The 20,000-nt window shown below is 35.1% G+C and overlaps 1 protein-coding gene across 1 annotated transcript in view; it reads left to right on the forward strand.

The window, feature by feature from the left end:
- LOC125668371 (ADAM 17-like protease) overlaps positions 1-20,000 on the forward strand; it is a 52,883-nt gene that overhangs the window by 403 nt on the left and 32,480 nt on the right. Inside the window, exons 2-13 of the mRNA XM_056149010.1 lie at positions 1,522-1,648; positions 2,694-2,913; positions 3,143-3,243; positions 4,185-4,282; positions 8,223-8,356; positions 9,564-9,659; positions 9,949-10,041; positions 11,463-11,601; positions 14,497-14,607; positions 17,124-17,129; positions 17,335-17,453; positions 19,134-19,203. Coding sequence (XP_056004985.1) covers positions 1,522-1,648; positions 2,694-2,913; positions 3,143-3,243; positions 4,185-4,282; positions 8,223-8,356; positions 9,564-9,659; positions 9,949-10,041; positions 11,463-11,601; positions 14,497-14,607; positions 17,124-17,129; positions 17,335-17,453; positions 19,134-19,203 — 1,314 coding nt within the window. The remainder of the gene's footprint in view (positions 1-1,521; positions 1,649-2,693; positions 2,914-3,142; positions 3,244-4,184; positions 4,283-8,222; positions 8,357-9,563; positions 9,660-9,948; positions 10,042-11,462; positions 11,602-14,496; positions 14,608-17,123; positions 17,130-17,334; positions 17,454-19,133; positions 19,204-20,000) is intronic.

Here is a 20,000-nt window from a genome sequence, read left to right on the forward strand (position 1 = left end):
TTAAATGCCAGACATACAAACTGAACATTCTCTTACCATTTACCCACTTGCATGTATGTTGGCACTAAGGGGCCATTTTGTGGGAGGAAACCCACGTGTCTGAGCAGGTGACCACCTTAACAATTTTTGCAACTCGGGTCACAGCGCTGAGAAGCCAGTGCATTATAACCACTATATATTATATATGCTACTCAGACACTCATAATCATCATAAATCAGATAAAGTCGTTCAGAGTCATAGGGGTTTATTTGTCCTTAATCGCATTCGTCCCTCTTAAAATTTGCTCATGGGGATGCATGTAATATTAAACAATCATTTAAATTGACAATTCATTAATAATGTATGTACCATATGGGTTTAATTAGATGAATTGAAAATGCTTTTTGTCAATAATTAAATTGATTTTATTATATATTTAATATTATTGATTGAAAGATATATTGTAAAATAAAGGTGTAATTCAGCAGAGGTTTTCTAAGTTGCTAGAACTTTTATCCAATCCCTTTGTATATCTATACAATAAAATATGTTCAAATCAATTCAAAGGTGTAATTAAAGGTTAGGTGTAAACCATGAAAAAAAATACTTGGAAATTATCATAAAACAATTTTGTTAAAAGTAAATTACGTTTTGATCCATTTCTTAGAACTGTCTAGTGTAAAGGTCACAAAATTCCTCAAGCCTGACTTTCTGGTTCTGGATTTGGATCTTTCAGCTAAAAACAGCACACTAATGAGGGACTTGCCTACCAAGTGAATAATAAAGAATGTATTATGTAGTACTATGCAGCAGTTTTAGAATAATGTATAAATATTACATTAGTTATCTAATATTTCATTCAAGCACACATTAAATTAGTATTTGATTTACTTAAAAAGATAAAAAGTTTCACATTGGTTTTAATGGATTTACAGTGCAAAAAATAACATTCATTGTGGACTTCTTTTCTCACTGGGATAAATACGAGGACTTTATTTAAGTCATTGAGCATGTGAAGAGAATTGCTGAACCTGTGGGTATATTGTCATTCAAAATGAATTTTATGACATTACAAACTCAGAGGATAAATTCTATCATGTCTGACTTTGTCCATTACCTTAATAACTGTCTGTTCACCTTATCCTGTTTGCTTAAAAATTTCATCTAGAGTTCACATATCTTGCCACTGAATATTGAGAAATATCGTAAAATTGTACATAAAAAGAGTCTATTCGTAAATATGGTACTAGTAATGATAAACAATTATGTAAGGTGACGATAACAAACAGTGATCACTCTCATACTCCTATAAGGATTTGTATAATAGAGAATTGGGCAAACACGGACCCCAGGATATACCAGAGGTGGGATCAGGTGCCTGGGAAGAGTAAGTGTCCCCTGTTGACCAGTCACACCCGTCGTGAGCCCTTTGTCTTGATCATGCAAATGGAGTAATTCGTAGTAAAAATCGGTGTCATGCATCAGTAAGAAAAAATGATTCTTTCTTTGTCTCAATTACCTGCATAACTATTTTGTTGTAGGGTTAAAAGATGATTTGACATACTATGAATTTTTGAAGAAATCTGATCTCAATCGAAGAGTTCGTAGGAGTGTGGACCCACGACCAGCTGCAGCCATCCACGAAGTGTGGTTTGAAAGCTTTGGAAGGTATGTTTTTAGCATAGGAGTCTGAAGTTTTATCAATTAAATCAGAAAAAAAATCCAGGGAAAAAATATCTGTCTTCTAATAAAAAAATTATTAGAAGACGGATATTTTTTTTTTTCGGATTAGATATATATTTTTTTTCCAGATTTTTATTTTAATCTAATTGATAAAACTTCAGACTCCTTTGGTTTTTAGTTGTTTGATTGGTGTGAGAGTTTTGGAAGGTATGCTTTTAGTTCTTTGAGGGGTGTGAGAGTTTTGGGGGGAGTTTTACAAACACTGTGCCTTTGGTGCATTGGAATTGTATGCCAGCTTGGTTTGGGAAGGGAGTGGGTTGAAAATTTGCCAAAAATAGAGCACCAAAATTTTCATTCATACAAATTGTACTTGCTTCAAATGAAAATCCACCAAAAAGTAAAATACCACCATTTAGAATTGATATTTTTAAAAGAATAATCCTGATGTCTGATTTTTATGTGTAGAATACATTTAATAAAATCTATCATATGTTTGTATATTTTTTGGTAGTATAAAATCTATTGTATATATATCTATAGTTACATTATCAGATTCGAAAATCTTCCAAATCTTAAAATGTCAGAGAAAACAACACTAGCATGTCAATATTCCAAACAATCAATCGCTTTGACATCAAAGTGAAAAAATCTAACCAATCAAATTCAAAGAAAGGGGCCCTTGCTATTCTGTGGCTGTTGCATCTTGTTGACTTACAAGACTGAAAAGATGAATTAAATATGAATTTACTAGAATACATATGAATATAATGTAAATATGCATATAAGAATTGAAGGCTAATTTTCTTTACATTTGAGAATTGTAACGAAAATGGTGTGCAGACAAAACACGGAAACGTAAAACACAACATTATGCAGTTTGTCATCTGCACGCCTGTTCTGTGTCCCGGCCCAATAAGTGTAAAGATAATTATCATCTAATGCTTGAATATTGTAATATGCCAAACCTTTCTTAAACAATGCATATTTGAAAAATTACAATTATTGTTTTACTGTATTGAAATTTGTACAGAAAATTTCACCTGCTGTTGAAGCCGTCAGTTCCGCTATCCAATGATTTTAAAGCCTCGGCAATTCACAAAGATGGCAGCACTTCAGAGTTTTCGGTTAACAGAGACCTATTTTTTGAGGGGACTTCCAAAACAGACCCCGAGTCCACCGTTCATCTTCAGTGGGAGGATGATCTTGCCATTATCAGCGTTAACACCAAGGAGGAGAGATACTTCATTGAAGTAAGAATTCAAAATATTAAACAAGAAAACTTCTGCGATGGAAATGATTTCTAGATTACATTTTATCTTACCAGTATGCTTGAGATTTTAAACTAGCAAGGAAGCAGATGAACCTCTCACAATCTAGAAGAATCGTGTTGGATTGTCTGACAGTGTTGTAATATGTGTTCACTACTCTTAGTAATATCCATAGAGAATGTTGAATCCTCAATTTGCTTTTGGTTTGTAGCCATCTTGGAGGCATGTATCAGATTCCTCAGCTGATTCTATGATAGCATACAGACAGTCGGACATGAAATGGAAGCCAGAGGATTCTACCATGGGAATCAGGTGAGGTGTACACAGACGGACAGACAGACAATCAAGATTCTTCAGACAGACACACGGACAGACACACACACACTTTGACAGATGGATGTACACACTCCAAAAGACAGAAGAATGGACGCACAATCTAATTAAAATCAGATCTTCTCAAACTGTTACACTGGAAAGGATCTGACAGCATTGCATTTGAGGTCATGTTTAAAATCACAGTCTCATGCATAATTCAATAAATATTCGACCAATAATAATGGCTTGACAAAGAATCAAGGACCAATCAGGAATCATTTTACTGAAGCATATTCAGATTGTAAGTTCACAAAAAAATGGCATCGATAAATGGTTAGTTAAAACGAATTCCAAATATCAGCGTTAAAGGAAGAGCAATGAAAGATCTTAGATATTATACATCCATTATTGCTAAAAAATATATTCTGTGGCATTCTAACATCACTCATGGCTGCTGCCATCTTTTTCTCCCATGTTTTTCCGTACTTTCATGTTAGAAAAAGTCGTCATTTGATTGATCAATGTGAAAAGTGAAATATCACGACCTCAAACGCGATGCTGTCAGATCCTTCTCCAGTGTAACAGTTAGAGAAGATCCGATTTTAATTAGATTGGAGAAGGCATGTACTCCGATAGACAGACATACGTACTCCGATAGACAGACGGACATACTCCGATAGACAGAAGGACAAACGGACATACTTTGATAGACACACTCTGATAGACAGAAGGATGGAGGCACATACTCTGACAGACAGATAGACACACAGACACAGAGAAACATATAAACAGACACTTAAGATTCCAATATATATACATAATGATATAACTATACAAGAGATTCATGATATACATAATAGTATAACTATACAAGAGATTAATGAGATATGATAGAATGAAGTTTAATTATTCACAGATTTGTTTGTTTATAAAAATAGGGAACCACTCTGTAATGCATCAAGGGGGACAACTCTTACTGCAGCCGAGAATTTTGAGGATGGTCTTCGACTTTTTCCACTGTACAATGATGCAGGAAGTGAGTAATGATAATGTTAGATACAGTGGTAGAGAGTCAGTGATCAGTGCTGTATAAAGAGTTCCATGATGTGTTCCACACAGTACAGTGTTAGATACAGCGGTAGAGAGTCAGTGATCAGTGCTGTATAAAGAGTTCCATGATGTGTTCCACACAGTACAGTGTTAGATACAGCGGTAGAGAGTCAGTGATCAGTGCTGTATAAAGAGTTCCTTGTTATGTTACACACAGTACAGTGTTAGATACAGCGGTAGAGAGTCAGTGATCAGTGCTGTATAAAGAGTTCCATGATGTGTTCCACACAGTACAGTGTTAGATACAGTGGTAGAGAGTCAGTGATCAGTGCTGTATAAAGAGTTCTGTGTTATGTTACACACAGTACAGTGTTAGAGAGTCAGTGATCAGTGCTGTATAAAGAGTTCTGTGTTATGTTACACACAATACAATGTTAGATACAGTGGTAGAGAGTCAGTGATCAGTGCTGTATAAAGAGTTCTGTGTTATGTTACACACAGTACAATGTTAGATACAGCGGTAGAGAGTCAGTGATCAGTGTTATGTTACACACAGTACAATGTTAGATACAGCGGTAGAGAGTCAGTGATCAGTGCTGTATAAAGAGTTCTGTGTTATGTTACACACAGTACAGTGTTAGATACAGCGGTAGAGAGTTAGTGATCAGTGCTGTATAAAGAGTTCTGTGTTATGTTCCACACAGTACAGTGTTAGATACAGCGGTAGAGAGTCAGTGATCAGTGCTGTATAAAGAGTTCTGTGTTATGTTACACACAGTACAGTGTTAGAGAGTTAGTGATCAGTGCTGTATAAAGAGTTCCATGTTATGTTACACACAGTACAGTGTTAGATACAGTGGTAGAGTCAGTGATCAGTGCTGTATAAAGAGTTCCGTGTTATGTTACACACAGTACAGTGTTAGATACAGTGGTAGAGAGTCAGTGATCAGTGCTGTATAAAGAGTTCTGTGTTATGTTACACACAGTACAGTGTTAGATACAGCGGTAGAGAGTCAGTGATCAGTGCTGTATAAAGAGTTCTGTGTTATGTTACACACAGTACAATGTTAGATACAGCGGTAGAGAGTCAGTGATCAGTGCTGTATAAAGAGTTCCATGATGTGTTCCACACAGTACAGTGTTAGATACAGCAGTAGAGAGTCAGTGATCAGTGCTGTATAAAGAGTTCTGTGTTATGTTACACACAGTACAGTGTTAGATACAGCGGTAGAGAGTCAGTGATCAGTGCTGTATAAAGAGTTCTGTGTTATGTTACACACAGTAGCAATGTTAGATACAGCGGTAGAGAGTTAGTGATCAGTGCTGTATAAAGAGTTCTGTGTTATGTTACACACAGTACAGTGTTAGATACAGCGGTAGAGAGTTAGTGATCAGTGCTGTATAAAGAGTTCTGTGTTATGTTACACACAGTACAATGTTAGATACAGCGGTAGAGAGTCAGTGATCAGTGCTGTATAAAGAGTTCCATGATGTGTTCCACACAGTACAGTGTTAGATACAGCAGTAGAGAGTCAGTGATCAGTGCTGTATAAAGAGTTCTGTGTTATGTTACACACAGTACAGTGTTAGATACAGCGGTAGAGAGTCAGTGATCAGTGCTGTATAAAGAGTTCTGTGTTATGTTACACACAGTACAGTGTTAGAGAGTCAGTGATCAGTGCTGTATAAAGAGTTCTGTGTTATGTTACACACAGTACAATGTTAGATACAGTGGTAGAGAGTCAGTGATCAGTGCTGTATAAAGAGTTCTGTGTTATGTTACACACAGTACAATGTTAGATACAGCGGTAGAGAGTCAGTGATCAGTGCTGTATAAAGAGTTCCATGATGTGTTCCACACAGTACAGTGTTAGATACAGCAGTAGAGAGTCAGTGATCAGTGCTGTATAAAGAGTTCCGTGTTATGTTACACACAGTACAGTGTTAGATACAGCGGTAGAGAGTCAGTGATCAGTGCTGTATAAAGAGTTCCGTGTTATGTTACACACAGTACAGTGTTAGATACAGCGGTAGAGAGTCAGTGATCAGTGCTGTATAAAGAGTTCTGTGTTATGTTACACACAGTACAGTGTTAGAGAGTCAGTGATCAGTGCTGTATAAAGAGTTCTGTGTTATGTTACACACAGTACAATGTTAGATACAGTGGTAGAGAGTCAGTGATCAGTGCTGTATAAAGAGTTCTGTGTTATGTTACACACAGTACAATGTTAGATACAGCGGTAGAGAGTCAGTGATCAGTGCTGTATAAAGAGTTCTGTGTTATGTTACACACAGTACAGTGTTAGAGAGTCAGTGATCAGTGCTGTATAAAGAGTTCCGTGTTATGTTACACACAGTACAGTGTTAGATACAGCGGTAGAGAGTCAGTGATCAGTGCTGTATAAAGAGTTCCGTGTTATGTTACACACAGTACAGTGTTAGATACAGCGGTAGAGAGTCAGTGATCAGTGCTGTATAAAGAGTTCTGTGTTATGTTACACACTGTACAATGTTAGATACAGCGATAGAGAGTCAGTGATCAGTGCTGTATAAAGAGTTCTGTGTTATGTTACACACAGTACAGTGTTAGAGAGTCAGTGATCAGTGCTGTATAAAGAGTTCTGTGTTATGTTACACACAGTACAGTGTTAGATACAGCGGTAGAGAGTCAGTGATCAGTGCTGTATAAAGAGTTCCGTGTTATGTTACACACAGTACAGTGTTAGATACAGCGGTAGAGAGTCAGTGATCAGTGCTGTATAAAGAGTTCTGTGTTATGTTACACACAGTACAATGTTAGATACAGCGGTAGAGAGTCAGTGATCAGTGCTGTATGAAGAGTTCTGTGTTATGTTACACACAGTACAGTGTTAGATACAGCGGTAGAGAGTCAGTGATCAGTGCTGTATAAAGAGTTCTGTGTTATATTACACACAGTACAGTGTTAGAGAGTCAGTGATCAGTGCTGTATAAAGAGTTCTGTGTTATGTTACACACAGTACAGTGTTAGATACAGCGGTAGAGTCAGTGATCAGTGCTGTATAAAGAGTTCTGTGTTATGTTACACACAGTACAGTGTTAGATACAGTGGTAGAGAGTCAGTGATCAGTGCTGTATAAAGAGTTCCGTGTTATGTTACACACAGTACAATGTTAGATACAGTGGTAGAGAGTCAGTGATCAGTGCTGTATAAAGAGTTCTGTGTTATGTTACACACAGTACAGTGTTAGATACAGCGGTAGAGAGTCAGTGATCAGTGCTGTATGAAGAGTTCTGTGTTATGTTACACACAGTACAGTGTTAGAGAGTCAGTGATCAGTGCTGTATAAAGAGTTCTGTGTTATGTTACACACAGTACAGTGTTAGATACAGCGGTAGAGAGTCAGTGATCAGTGCTGTATAAAGAGTTCTGTGTTATGTTACACACAGTACAGTGTTAGAGAGTCAGTGATCAGTGCTGTATAAAGAGTTCTGTGTTATGTTACACACAGTACAGTGTTAGATACAGCGGTAGAGTCAGTGATCAGTGCTGTATAAAGAGTTCCGTGATGTGTCCCACACAGTACAGTGGTTGAACACGTTTATAGGGAATTCACACTTACAGCAAAATGATTTTCATTCCCTGTAGTTTTAAAACATTATTTTATTGAATATAACAAATTCTGTTTATAACAAATCTAAATTGTTCGTCCCCATCACTTCACAATAAGCATGTATTACTATATTTAGATTTTATGAATATTCAAATAAGAAAATTTTAATCTCCTTGATCACATTGTTAAAGCCTAATCCTCAATAGAGATGTTATTTATTTCTATCCATGCTTAATTCTTAGTTATGAAAAGTGAACTCCTCAGCTTACTAAACAAAGCTATTTTCAATGGATTTTCTAACCCACATTTTCCGTGTCTGATTTTCCTGTGTAGGTCCGCAGAGAAGGAAGCGTCAGGCGATGTCATATGTGGGAACTCACACTGTCTGCCGATTGGTCGTCGTGGCTGATTATTACTTCTACAAAAATCTGGGTCAGAAAAATAGAAGAACGACGGGGGAATACATCGTAGGAATTTTTACTTCTTTATTGGTTACCATGGTCACCTCTTTAAGTAGAATGTACTGCACTTGTTGAGTAAACGTTTGAATGTGGTGAAATAACAATGTTTGCAAACTCTAATGTCACATTTTTATACACCCTTCAAATATGGGACATATTATGGTATAGTATAGTCCATCCGTCTGTGCGGACCTTGTAGGCAATTTGCAAAATGAATCAACTTGGTACATTTGATCACAATGATGAGAAGAAGATGCCTAATGTTTTTCAAAGTCAAAGGTCAAGGTTGTACATGTAGTATCAGTTAATAGGAAAACCATGAAGGCAGCATACAGACCATACTGTTGGGGCTAGGATCTTACAGCTTGATACATTTAATCACTAGGGTGAGAGGAAGATGCCTATTGTTTTTCAAAGTCAAGGTCGTAGTATTAGTTAATAGGAAAACCATGTAGGCAGAATACGCACCAAACTGTTGGGGCTAGGATCTTACAACTTGGTACATTTAATCACCATGATGAGAAGAAGAATCCTATTGTCAGAGGTCAAAGTTGTAGTATCAGTAGGGAAACCTTGAAGGCAGAATACAGACTGAACCGTTAGGGCTAGGACCATCAAACTCTGTACACATACAGCTTGTGCCAAGTAGAGGATGCCTATTGTTTCTCAAGGTCAAAGGTCAAGGTCATAGTATTGTTTAATAGAAAAACCTTTTATTTGTTTTCCAGATTTTTTTCGTTATGAATACAGGTATTGCCCAGAAATTTTGTTACAACCTCCCTCTCAGAGAAATGCATGATCAGTTCACATTTCAACTTGATTGGTGCACTGTGACCTACTTTAGGGCTAAAAGTAGGTCAAATAGTTTTCTGGACTTTTTCTCATCATGGATACAGATATTGCATTGAAGGTCTAATGGGTATATGTTGTACCAATTGCAGTACTCTTGTTGCAATTATATTGAATGCTTATTTAAAAAAATTGTATTGTAGATTGGGATTATAGGTCGTGTGAATGTTTTAATTGTCTACTACAGAGGGGGATTATAGGTCATTTGAATGCTTTAATTGTCTATTACAGATTTGTTTTATAGGTCATGTGAATGTTTTAATTGTCTATTACAGATTGGGATTATAGGTCATGTGAATGCTTTATTTGTCTTATTACAGATTGGGATTATAGGTCGTGTGAATGCTTTAATTGTCTATTACAGATTGGGATTATAGGTCGTGTGAATGCCATATATAAAGGAACAGTGTGGCCAGATTCCAGCTCGAACATCAGAAATCTGGGTTTTGAGATTGCTGAGGTACAACAAAATGAAGTTTTCTGACATCAACATGAATTCTTTATCTTCAAATTTATTTTTAAATTGTCTACAAATTAATCATTTAGTTAATTAAGTTTTGTGTGCAATAGAAAAAGATTTTTTACCATATGCATTATGAATTTTTTTTTAAGAATACGATAATCATATTTCAGAAATTTTTACAAGTGAAATATGGTAAAAAAAACTTTCAGAAGTTACAGACAATAAAACAATTTAGAAAAAAGTTGTGAAAAATATAAAAACTGTCCAATTGTTGTCCTGGTTATAGCTGGTTGTCCACGATTCCTACACAGATGTCCCTCCTAATGGCTTACATTATAACATGAGGAACCGGCCTGCTGACATGGGACTGCTGCTTGATGTAAGAATATTATCTAGTTAGAGAAGTCTGATTGTTTTATCAATTCATTGAAAAACGTCTTATTGGAGAAAATACACACACATTACATTATGTATCCAAAATCAAAGACTGGAAGCATATTATTTTTGGTCTATATATCTGTACATCTGTCTGTAACTTTAACAGTGGTCATAGCTTTAGAATTATACGAGGTAGGAAATTCATATTTTTAGGTCAATTGAATCACCTCGGAGACCAATAGCATTTGATCTGCATCTGCTATAGTGCGTCATCCCTGAATTAACAATTGAATATTTTTGAATTCTTCTTCATAATTACTATTCCAATTACAATGTAATTAAAATTAAACTTGTAAATCCACTCCTTTATGATACGCTTCAAAACAAGATCTAACGACTCCCCATACGAGGTCATTTCAGGATGTCAACCAATCAGAGCGTCGCCTAGAAAATTTTCGGTACTCTCTCATTCTATAAGAACTACGTATCTTTTCTAAAGCGTTCTGATAAATCTGAGTAAACAAATCAACACGGTGGTTGCCATAGTTTACTCGCTGAGCAGTTGATAGGGTAATGATTTACCGAATCCAGTCGGTATTACTGCCATACAATCCTTGTGGTCAAATAGACTCTGCAAAATTTCTGCTGTGGAGGCTTCAATTGTATATTTAGCAAATCCGCAATGGACATAGTTATATTTAAATGCTGACCGATGATTAAATGACACACACTTTCTCATTGGTCGATCTGTGACGTCATTTCTAAATTTTCATTGTTAATATACTTCAAACAGAGGTCATGCTGAGATGACCTTGTACAGGGAGTTGTTAGATCTTGTATTGAAGTGTATCGTAGAGGAGCGGATTTACAAATCTTGTTTTAATTAGATTGATTCTAATTGCTGAATATTAAAATTAAGCATACCGTAGATAAGCAGAACAGAAAAATTATTATAGATTCCATAGCCCTTGTGTTAGTGATACTTTTATCTTAAAAACTCAGGTGACGAATAAGGCTTGTGGACCTCTATTTTATCTTAAAGGTCAGAGTCACAGCTTCTGTGTACAGGAAGTTTTTGCTTCAATGTTGTTTTGAGCCATACAATTGAAAATTTTGCCCAATTCAAAATCAGTCATTATTTGCTATATATAATTGATAAATGAAATTTTTCATAATTACCAATTTTTAAATTCACCTATTTAGGATAAGAACAAAGTGAGCAAATATAACATGGGTATGAAAATTAGCATGAACTACACAGTATACTGTACATGTATATTATAAGCCAATCAGAAGTGAGGGTCAAAGTTGAACTTGTCCATGTCATCACTTTTGATTTTTTTGATTCAGATGTTTGGTTGGGAGTATCAGAAGTGCAGGTCAAATTTGAACTTGTCCATGTCATTACCTTTTTTTATTCAGATGTTTGGTTGGGAGTATCAGAAGTTCTCCACTTTCTGTTTAGCTCACCTGTTCACTTATCAGTCCTTCCCGGGCAAACTAGGACTGGCCTACATCGCTTCATGGCGAGTCACTGATTTGGGAGGAATGTGTTCTGCAGGTAAGAAAGACCACTTTGATGTCCATTTTGTATATATTCTGGATTTATTTTTGAGTGGAATATAATTTTGATGAGTTGAGAGAGCTTACTACGCAGTTAACATTTTATGGATTCTGGGAAATGTTTGGCTTTTGATCAGTTTCTTCCTCATGCGGTGATAAAAGATTTCTCACATTGGAGATTCGGGGCATAGAGTTTTTGTTCTGTCTGTCTGGTTCTCTGTTAGTCTGAATGCAATAATTTAACATTGGTCATAACTTACATATGTGTTCATTGTGCCAAAACGTTTCTTTTGGTACCAAAATTCTTTACCTTGTGACCATGACCTCTGAATTTGACCTACTCTTGAATAATTTAACAATGGGCATAACTTTTGAATGGTTAGTGATAGGCCTTTCATATTTCACATATGTATTTTTTTTTAACAAGACCTTTGTTTGGTACCAAATTGTTTGACTTCATGACCTTGGAATTTGACCTACTTTTGAAACACTTCAGCCTAGGCCAATACTTTTGAATGGTTTATAGTGATAGGGCTTTCATATTTTTCTTGTGTATTTAGGCTATATGCAAGGGCGGATCCAGATGGGGGGATCCAGGGGGTTCGGATCCCCCCCCCCTTTTTTGCAGACCAAAAAGTTTAAGAGTTATTTAATGTTAACGAGTCTTTGAGTCAAGATGATATGAAAGGTAGATACTTAATACATGATTCAGATTTATCAACACAAGTACATGTAATATCATTTAATTCTACTATAAATAAGACCACTGATCACTGATGTATAGTTATGATATTTTCGTCAGATACAAGTATCACTTAAGAATTCTTAAACATATATGTAACAAAGAAGTTTTGTTTAAGAGTTAGACAATTTGAAAATGAAAAAGTGCCAGGAAATGCTCAAAATGCAGGATTTTGCACCATTTACCCTGTCGCTTCTGGGGGCCTAGGTGGACAGACCCCACACCTATTGGGAGTAACCTTTAAATCAGCTTCTCTTTTCTCTCTTTTTTTCCACTGCGAAATAAGGTCCAAGTATGAAGATTAGAATGACTAGAACTTTGGAAACAAGTAGTAAATAACCTAAGCATTTTCATGTATAAAAGACAGTCTCACAATCTCCCTAAGATGTTATGGTAGGGGTGGAGGTTGTGAAAAGTGCACTAAAAGATCAAGTGCTATACCTCCACCCACCCCCCTTTTCACAAATTCCTGGATCCGCCTATGATATATGTTTCCTTTATGATGAAAAATTGTATTTTGTTGATTGCATTTACAATAATTTCTAACTACTAGTACTTACTAATCTGTTCACAAGTAAAAACATCAGGTGTAATTTACAGTGGCAGAGCCAAATATAAATAATTTACAGGTGTAATTTACAGTGGCATAGCCAAATTTAGAAAGTTTACAGATGTAATTTTCAGTGGCATAGCCAAATATAAAAAGTTTTTACAGGTGTAATTTACAGTGGCAGAGCCAAATATAAAAAGTTTACAGGTGTAATTTACAGTGGCAAAGCCAAGTAGAAAAAGTTTACAGGTGTGATTTACAGTGGCATAGCCAAATATAAAAAGTTTACAGGTGTCATTTACAGTGGCAGAGCCAAATATAAAAAGTTTACAGTATTTCTCAACAGTTTAATTTGAAGGAGATAGAAATTTAAAATACTGTACAACATACATGCAATGACAACAGCATGGTTATAATGAATTCATTTTTACAACAAAGTGATTTCGTACCCTTTAGATTTAAAATATCAAGAAGTTATTCAATATAATGAATTATGTTTATAACAAATCAAAATTGTTCGTCCCCAGCACTTTGCTATAAGCATGCTCTATACTGTACCTTAGATTTTATAAAGCTGTATGATAATGGATTTATGTAAGAAATTATGAAGATATGGTAAATATATTTAGTGTCAGTTGATAAATGATTGGAAATGATACATGTGTCCCTGTGTCGGTTTTAAGATTCAGTTTGAGGTAAGATTTCTATTTCTACCGTTGTACAATTGCCTGGTTCTCTTCACGGTTCCTGTATTATATATCAAACTCCAGGACAAGGGTTTGGAGGAAAGAAAATGTACACCATTGATCTTGCCTGCATCTACTGGAAAGGAATGCTCGATGTTTATTTTCCTCCTTAAACATACTTTTCTGGATGATTTAGTTCAAAGTGAATAGAAAAATTATCAAAAAATGACAGTATGCTCATAGACTTATGTCAGCTTGAAATATAGTGAAGCGCAAGTTTACAGATTTGGTTCAGCGATTTGTTTGTGATTGTGCATGTCGATATAACCACGCATGATATTGATTGTCCTATTCATCCAGCCATTAGTCCTGTTATAATCTTCCTGTCTATGGTATAAATACTATAAATAGCCAGTCATCATTATAGGCATGAATTAATTAAACTAACATGCATTAGACTGATATTCACATAATATTTTGTCCACCTGGATGTTTACTATACATATGAGAACCCAGCAGAAAAAAATCCTGCTTTAAACAAATTTTACTTGATCGCTTTGTTAAGAATTCATATTTTTTCCTTTTAGTTTCAATACTGTAATGGCGTTACAAAGGTACTCAAGCATGCCTATATTGAAATCCACAGTTCCTTAAGCCTGGAGATATTGAATTGAAAAGATGATGTTGCCTGTCTTGATAAGGAAATAGATTCTTAATTTCATTGTGATTTTAGTTCTTCTGGATTATACCTGCACTTATTCATAGTTGTCAAAATTAATTCCGTGTTTTTTATGAGTTATTTCCTGGTTTTGTTTCAGTATGTAATGAATGTGTCTGTCAATTTTTAATTCTCTTCTTTGATATCCTTCATCTAAATACCCATGTAATTACATCAGCCATATTGTTTGACTGCAGTGGCTTACAAAGACAACAGAAAAATGGCCGCCAACACAGGTCTGAGTACGTACAAAAACCCGGATGGAAGTCAAGCTCTCGTACACCAAGCAACCATTACCACAGCACATGGTTAGTCACATGATCAATACCTTATGTCACCTTGTTAGTCATGTGATCATTACCACACCACATGGATATTCACATGATCATTACAGCAACATAGTCATGTGATCATTACCACATCAAATGGATATTCATATGTTCATTACAGCAACATAGTCATGTGATCATTACCACAGCACATGGATATTCACATGATCATTACAGCAACATAGTCATGTGATCATTACCACATCACATGGTTAGTCACATGATCATTACAGCAACAAAGTTAGTCATGTGATCATTACCACATCACATGGATATTCACATGATCATTACAGCAACATAGTCATGTGATCATTACCACATCACATGGTTAGTCACATGATCATTACAGCAACAAAGTTAGTCATGTAATCATTACCAAATCACATGGATATTCACATGATCATTACAGCAACATAGTCATGTAATCATTACCAAATCACATGGATATTCACATGATCATTACAGCAACATAGTCATGTAATCATTACCAAATCACATGGATATTCACATGATCATTACAGCAACATAGTCATGTAATCATTACCACATCACATGGTTAGTCACATGATCATTACAGCAACATAGTCATGTTATCATTACCAAATCACATGGATATTCACATGATCATTACAGCAACATAGTCATGTTATCATTACCACATCACATGGATATTCACATGATCATTACAGCAACATAGTCATGTTATCATTACCACATCACATGGTTAGTCACATGATCATTACAGCAACATAGTCATGTTATCATTACCACATCACATGGTTAGTCACATGATCATTACAGCAACATAGTCATGTTATCATTACCACATCACATGGTTAGTCACATGATCATTACTACAGGTGTACATGTCACATTGTTAGTCATGTGATCATCATCACTTCACATACATGTACTTTGTATAGTGTTGTGTGTCCCACTCATGTAGAAATGTTGCCAGCTTTGTGTGAAATGGCAAAATTTTTTCACTATATAATGTGCTTAAGGTTGTAGCAGTGAGGGTTCTATATGACAATGACAATGCCTACCATGACATTGAACGTGCATTTGGTTTGGTGATGCGGGCGGGTGGGTGGGCAGGCGTCAACAATTGGTTTCCAGATGATAACTCAAAAAGTTTACAATCTAATCAAATGAAACTTTGATATATTGTTGGGTACCAGGTAAGGAAGACCCTTATTAATTTTGGAGAAAAATGGTCAAAGGTCAAGGTCACAGTGACCGAAAATAGAATGAAAATTTCAGAAAAAATTGGTTTCCGGATGATAACTCAGAAAGTTTAAATCCGAATCAAATGATACTTATTAAAGATATTGCTATGTACCAGGTAAGGAAGACCCTATTGATTTTGGAGAAAATAGGTCAAAGGTCAAGGTCACAGTGACCGAAAATAGATTTTAAATTCCAAAAAAGTTTGGTTTCAGGAGGATAACTCGAAAATTTTTAATTTGAATCAAATGAAACTTGGATATATTGTTGGATACCAGCAAAGCAAGGCCCCTATTGATTTTTGGGGGAAAAGGTCCAGGTCACAGTGACCAAAAATAGATTGAAAACTTCAGACAAATATGGTTTCTGGACAGTAACTCGAAAAGTTGAAAACTGAATCAAATGAAACTTGGTTATATTGTTGGATAGCAGGTTAGGAAGACCCCCTATTGATTTTGGAGAAAAAAGGTCAAGGTCACAGTCCTGAAAAAAGATTGAAAATTTGAGAAATATCTGGATCTGCATGATAACTCTAAAAGTTTAAATCCGAATATTCACAATTATAAATATGCCACATCATTCCTGACTTTACAATGTATCCCATGCAACTCGGCTCATGCACCCCTGGGTGCGTATATTGATTTTTAAGATCATATCGGACATACTGTAGATTTTCACTTGTGATGTTGGGTGCTTGGCAAGGGGGAAGTCACTATCTATGTTAAACTTCTCGGCCTTGATGTGGCTATGGGATTGAGGACTTAACCAGGGCCTCTTGGTTGCCCTAACCATCATACGATTAGTCATTTAAGCAATAAAATGCTTTCTTTGTTGTTTTATTGGATGATGAAAGCATTGCAGAAAAAATGCATAACTCGCACAAGACAACAAAGAAAGACATTTTATTGTTTATATTCATATTTTTATGCATTTTTTAAAATTATAAACTAGATTTAAGTACTGAAATTTCATATTGTTTACCCTTTCATTACTTTGAACGGAACATCGAATACTAATCCTTTGATGCTCCATATTTGGTAATGATTATGCGGACATGATGAAAGCAATGTCAATTTCAAGGGAAATGCAAGAGAAGATTCAGTGAATGTAAATATTTTATCATAACGACATATTGTTAGTCATGTGAACATTACCACATCAAATAGTTATGGAGTTAACTTTCATGAATGATATAAAGGTAATTCATGTTTAAGGTAGTACTTGTTTTGTTTATCTTCACTAATATGCTTTGTTTTTATTCATTTCAGAATTCGGTAAGTAGGATTTCATTTTCTACTCATAGCAGACCATGAACTTGATCAATGTAAAAAATTCAATCTACATTATGATTTTAACAATGAACTTTCTTAATTCATGGAAGTGAAAAGATGAAAATTTATGCAGAAGTGGCTCGAAAACTAATTTTATAATTGAACCTAAGGCAAATGTTTCAGTTAATCTGGCTCTGGATATTTATAGGTCATAACTGGGGTAGTGAACATGACCCTGACACTGATTCCTGTGCCCCGTCTTCATCCTCCGGAGGTCGTTTCATCATGTACCCATCGGCTGTGTCAGGATACGAAAAAAACAACCAGGTAAGTTTCCTCAGTAAGCCGCTTCATCATGTACCCATCGGCTGTGTCAGGATACGAAAAAAACCCAGCCAGTTAAGTATCCTCTAGAGGCCACTTCATCATGTACCCATCGGCTGTGTCAGGATACGGGGAAAAAAAACCCCAACGAGGTTAGTCAGGGTAAATGTAGTACAACACAGTCATGACATCATGAATTATAGCGATGAGACTGTAGCTCTACAACACAGCTATACCAATATGGTTAACAGCAATGAGGCTGTGACTCTACAACACAGCTATACCATCATGGCTGATAGCTGTGAAACTATAGCTCAAATGTGTCCATGTTTGACCCAAAATGAAGAAATTTGGAATTACCATTAACTTTGTGACTGTATTATGAAATTGGAATATGTCGTATGTGAACGCTGATGCCTATTTTGAGATATAAATGGTTTTGGATACTAGATGATGATTTTTGTTCTGGATGAATTCTTAAAATGGGGGCCATATAGGGCCCCTATTCTACTTTCTCATTTGTGTTCTGTCTGTTTGTCCCATTTTGCATTTAGCTCATTTATAAATTCACTGCAGAAGTGTTACAACTAACTTTTTACACTGAAACAAGAGCATGACAGCCAGCCTTTTTTTTTTTTACTTGACCTTGTATGTGACCTTGACCTCATTTTTCTGGATTTTGTGTTTAACTTATTTCTGATAGATTTAACAAGGATGCCTTCATCAAGCTTTCCTGCACAGGTACGTCTTGGTAAGAGCATGACAGCTATGCCCATTGTTTTACCGTAACCTTTTATTTGACATGCCCATTGTTTTACCTTCACCTTTTATTTGACCTCGACATCGCCTTGACTTTGCATATGTTTATGAACTTCAAACACAGATGTAGCTATGTTATAGCATGACAACTCTACTCATATATTTTAACCTTGGTGTTTCATATGACTGCAGTCTTACATTTCTGACTAACCTTTTGAAGATACGCCATCAAATTTCATACACAGATTTATGATGTACACATATTTTAACCTTGACCTTTGATATGAACTTGACTTCACATTTCAAGACTTCAGACTGAGGTTAGTTTTGAATAACAGTATAATTGGGCAGTCTTGTCCTGTAAATGCATTTCTACTACACGTAATGTCGGTATCATATTAATCATAAAATACTTATTTTAATCATCATAAAATACTAATATTTTAATCATCAATAAATACTAATATTATGATAATCATAAAGTACTAATATTTTAGTTATCAATAAATACTAATATTATAATAATTATAAAATACTCATCAAATATTTTAAACATAATGAAATACTAATATTATAATAATCATAGAATACTAATATTTTAATTATCAATAAATGCTAATATGATAATAATCATAAAGTACTAATATTTTAATTATCATTAAATACTAATATTTTGATAATCATAAAATACTAATATTTTAATCATCACGAAATACTGATATTATGATAATCATATATTACTAATAACATAATATTATTATATTAATGATCCACTAATCTCATAATATTACTATAATAGTGATAATATAATACTAATATTCTATCATCATTCTAGAAAGTAATGATATACAGATCACATGAGAACAAATCATCATTTTAGATAATGATACCAGGTCTTGATGTAATGGTTTCTTTCTTCTTCAGTATTTTTCTCCCTGCAGTCGACAGTACATCTACAAAGTTGTCATGAGGAAAGGATACGACTGTTTTGAAGGTAGGAAGGTGAAATTATCCAGTTTCTGTTCCACCGACTCTCACTTCCTTTCCTATCAGACTTGTGTTTTTCGTCTTTGAATTTTATTCAATATTTTTGAATGGCTGCTCTATCAATTGATCTTATCTGTGTGTAATTGTTAAAAATTGATAATGAATGTATTCACTGCCTTAATAGAACTTGAGGTAGAGATAAAAATATTTTGATAAAATGTTTGAAATTGATTGATAATTGACCTAGTTTAATTCAGAACAGCAGAATAAAATTGTATAGGGAATGGTTAAAGCAGTGTACTGTTATTTTGGCAATCCAGTCTTCTTTCAGTACAGGAAAATGATCAAATTTTTACGCTAGGAATTGGCATTAAAATAAATTGAAACAGGCAGTTATTGTTAGCCAATACCCCCCCCCCCCCCCCCCCCCCAAGAAAAATAAAGGAAAAAAAATAAAAAATAAACTAACAACCCCCCTCCCCAAAATACGAACTTACCATGCTTGTCCACTGTTGCTCCCATTAAAGTAATTATTAACCTTGTAATTACAGTACTCTGTACTACATCATGTTTTTCTTAACTATTTAAATGTAGGTGTTTTATACACGGAAAACAAATTTATGGGCTTTGAAGAATTGAATGACTTTGTGGTACATGCTATAGTTATCAGCTCACCTGAGCCAAAGGCCCAAGTGAGCTTTTCTGATCAAAATTTGTCCGTTGTTTGTCGTCGAGATCGTCGGTGTCGTTGTAAACTTTTCACAATTTCATCTTCTTCTCCAGAGCCATTAGGTCAACCAAACA

The sequence above is a fragment of the Ostrea edulis genome, chromosome 9 (genome assembly GCF_947568905.1).
Source record: "Ostrea edulis chromosome 9, xbOstEdul1.1, whole genome shotgun sequence".
NCBI lineage: Eukaryota > Metazoa > Mollusca > Bivalvia > Ostreida > Ostreidae > Ostrea > Ostrea edulis.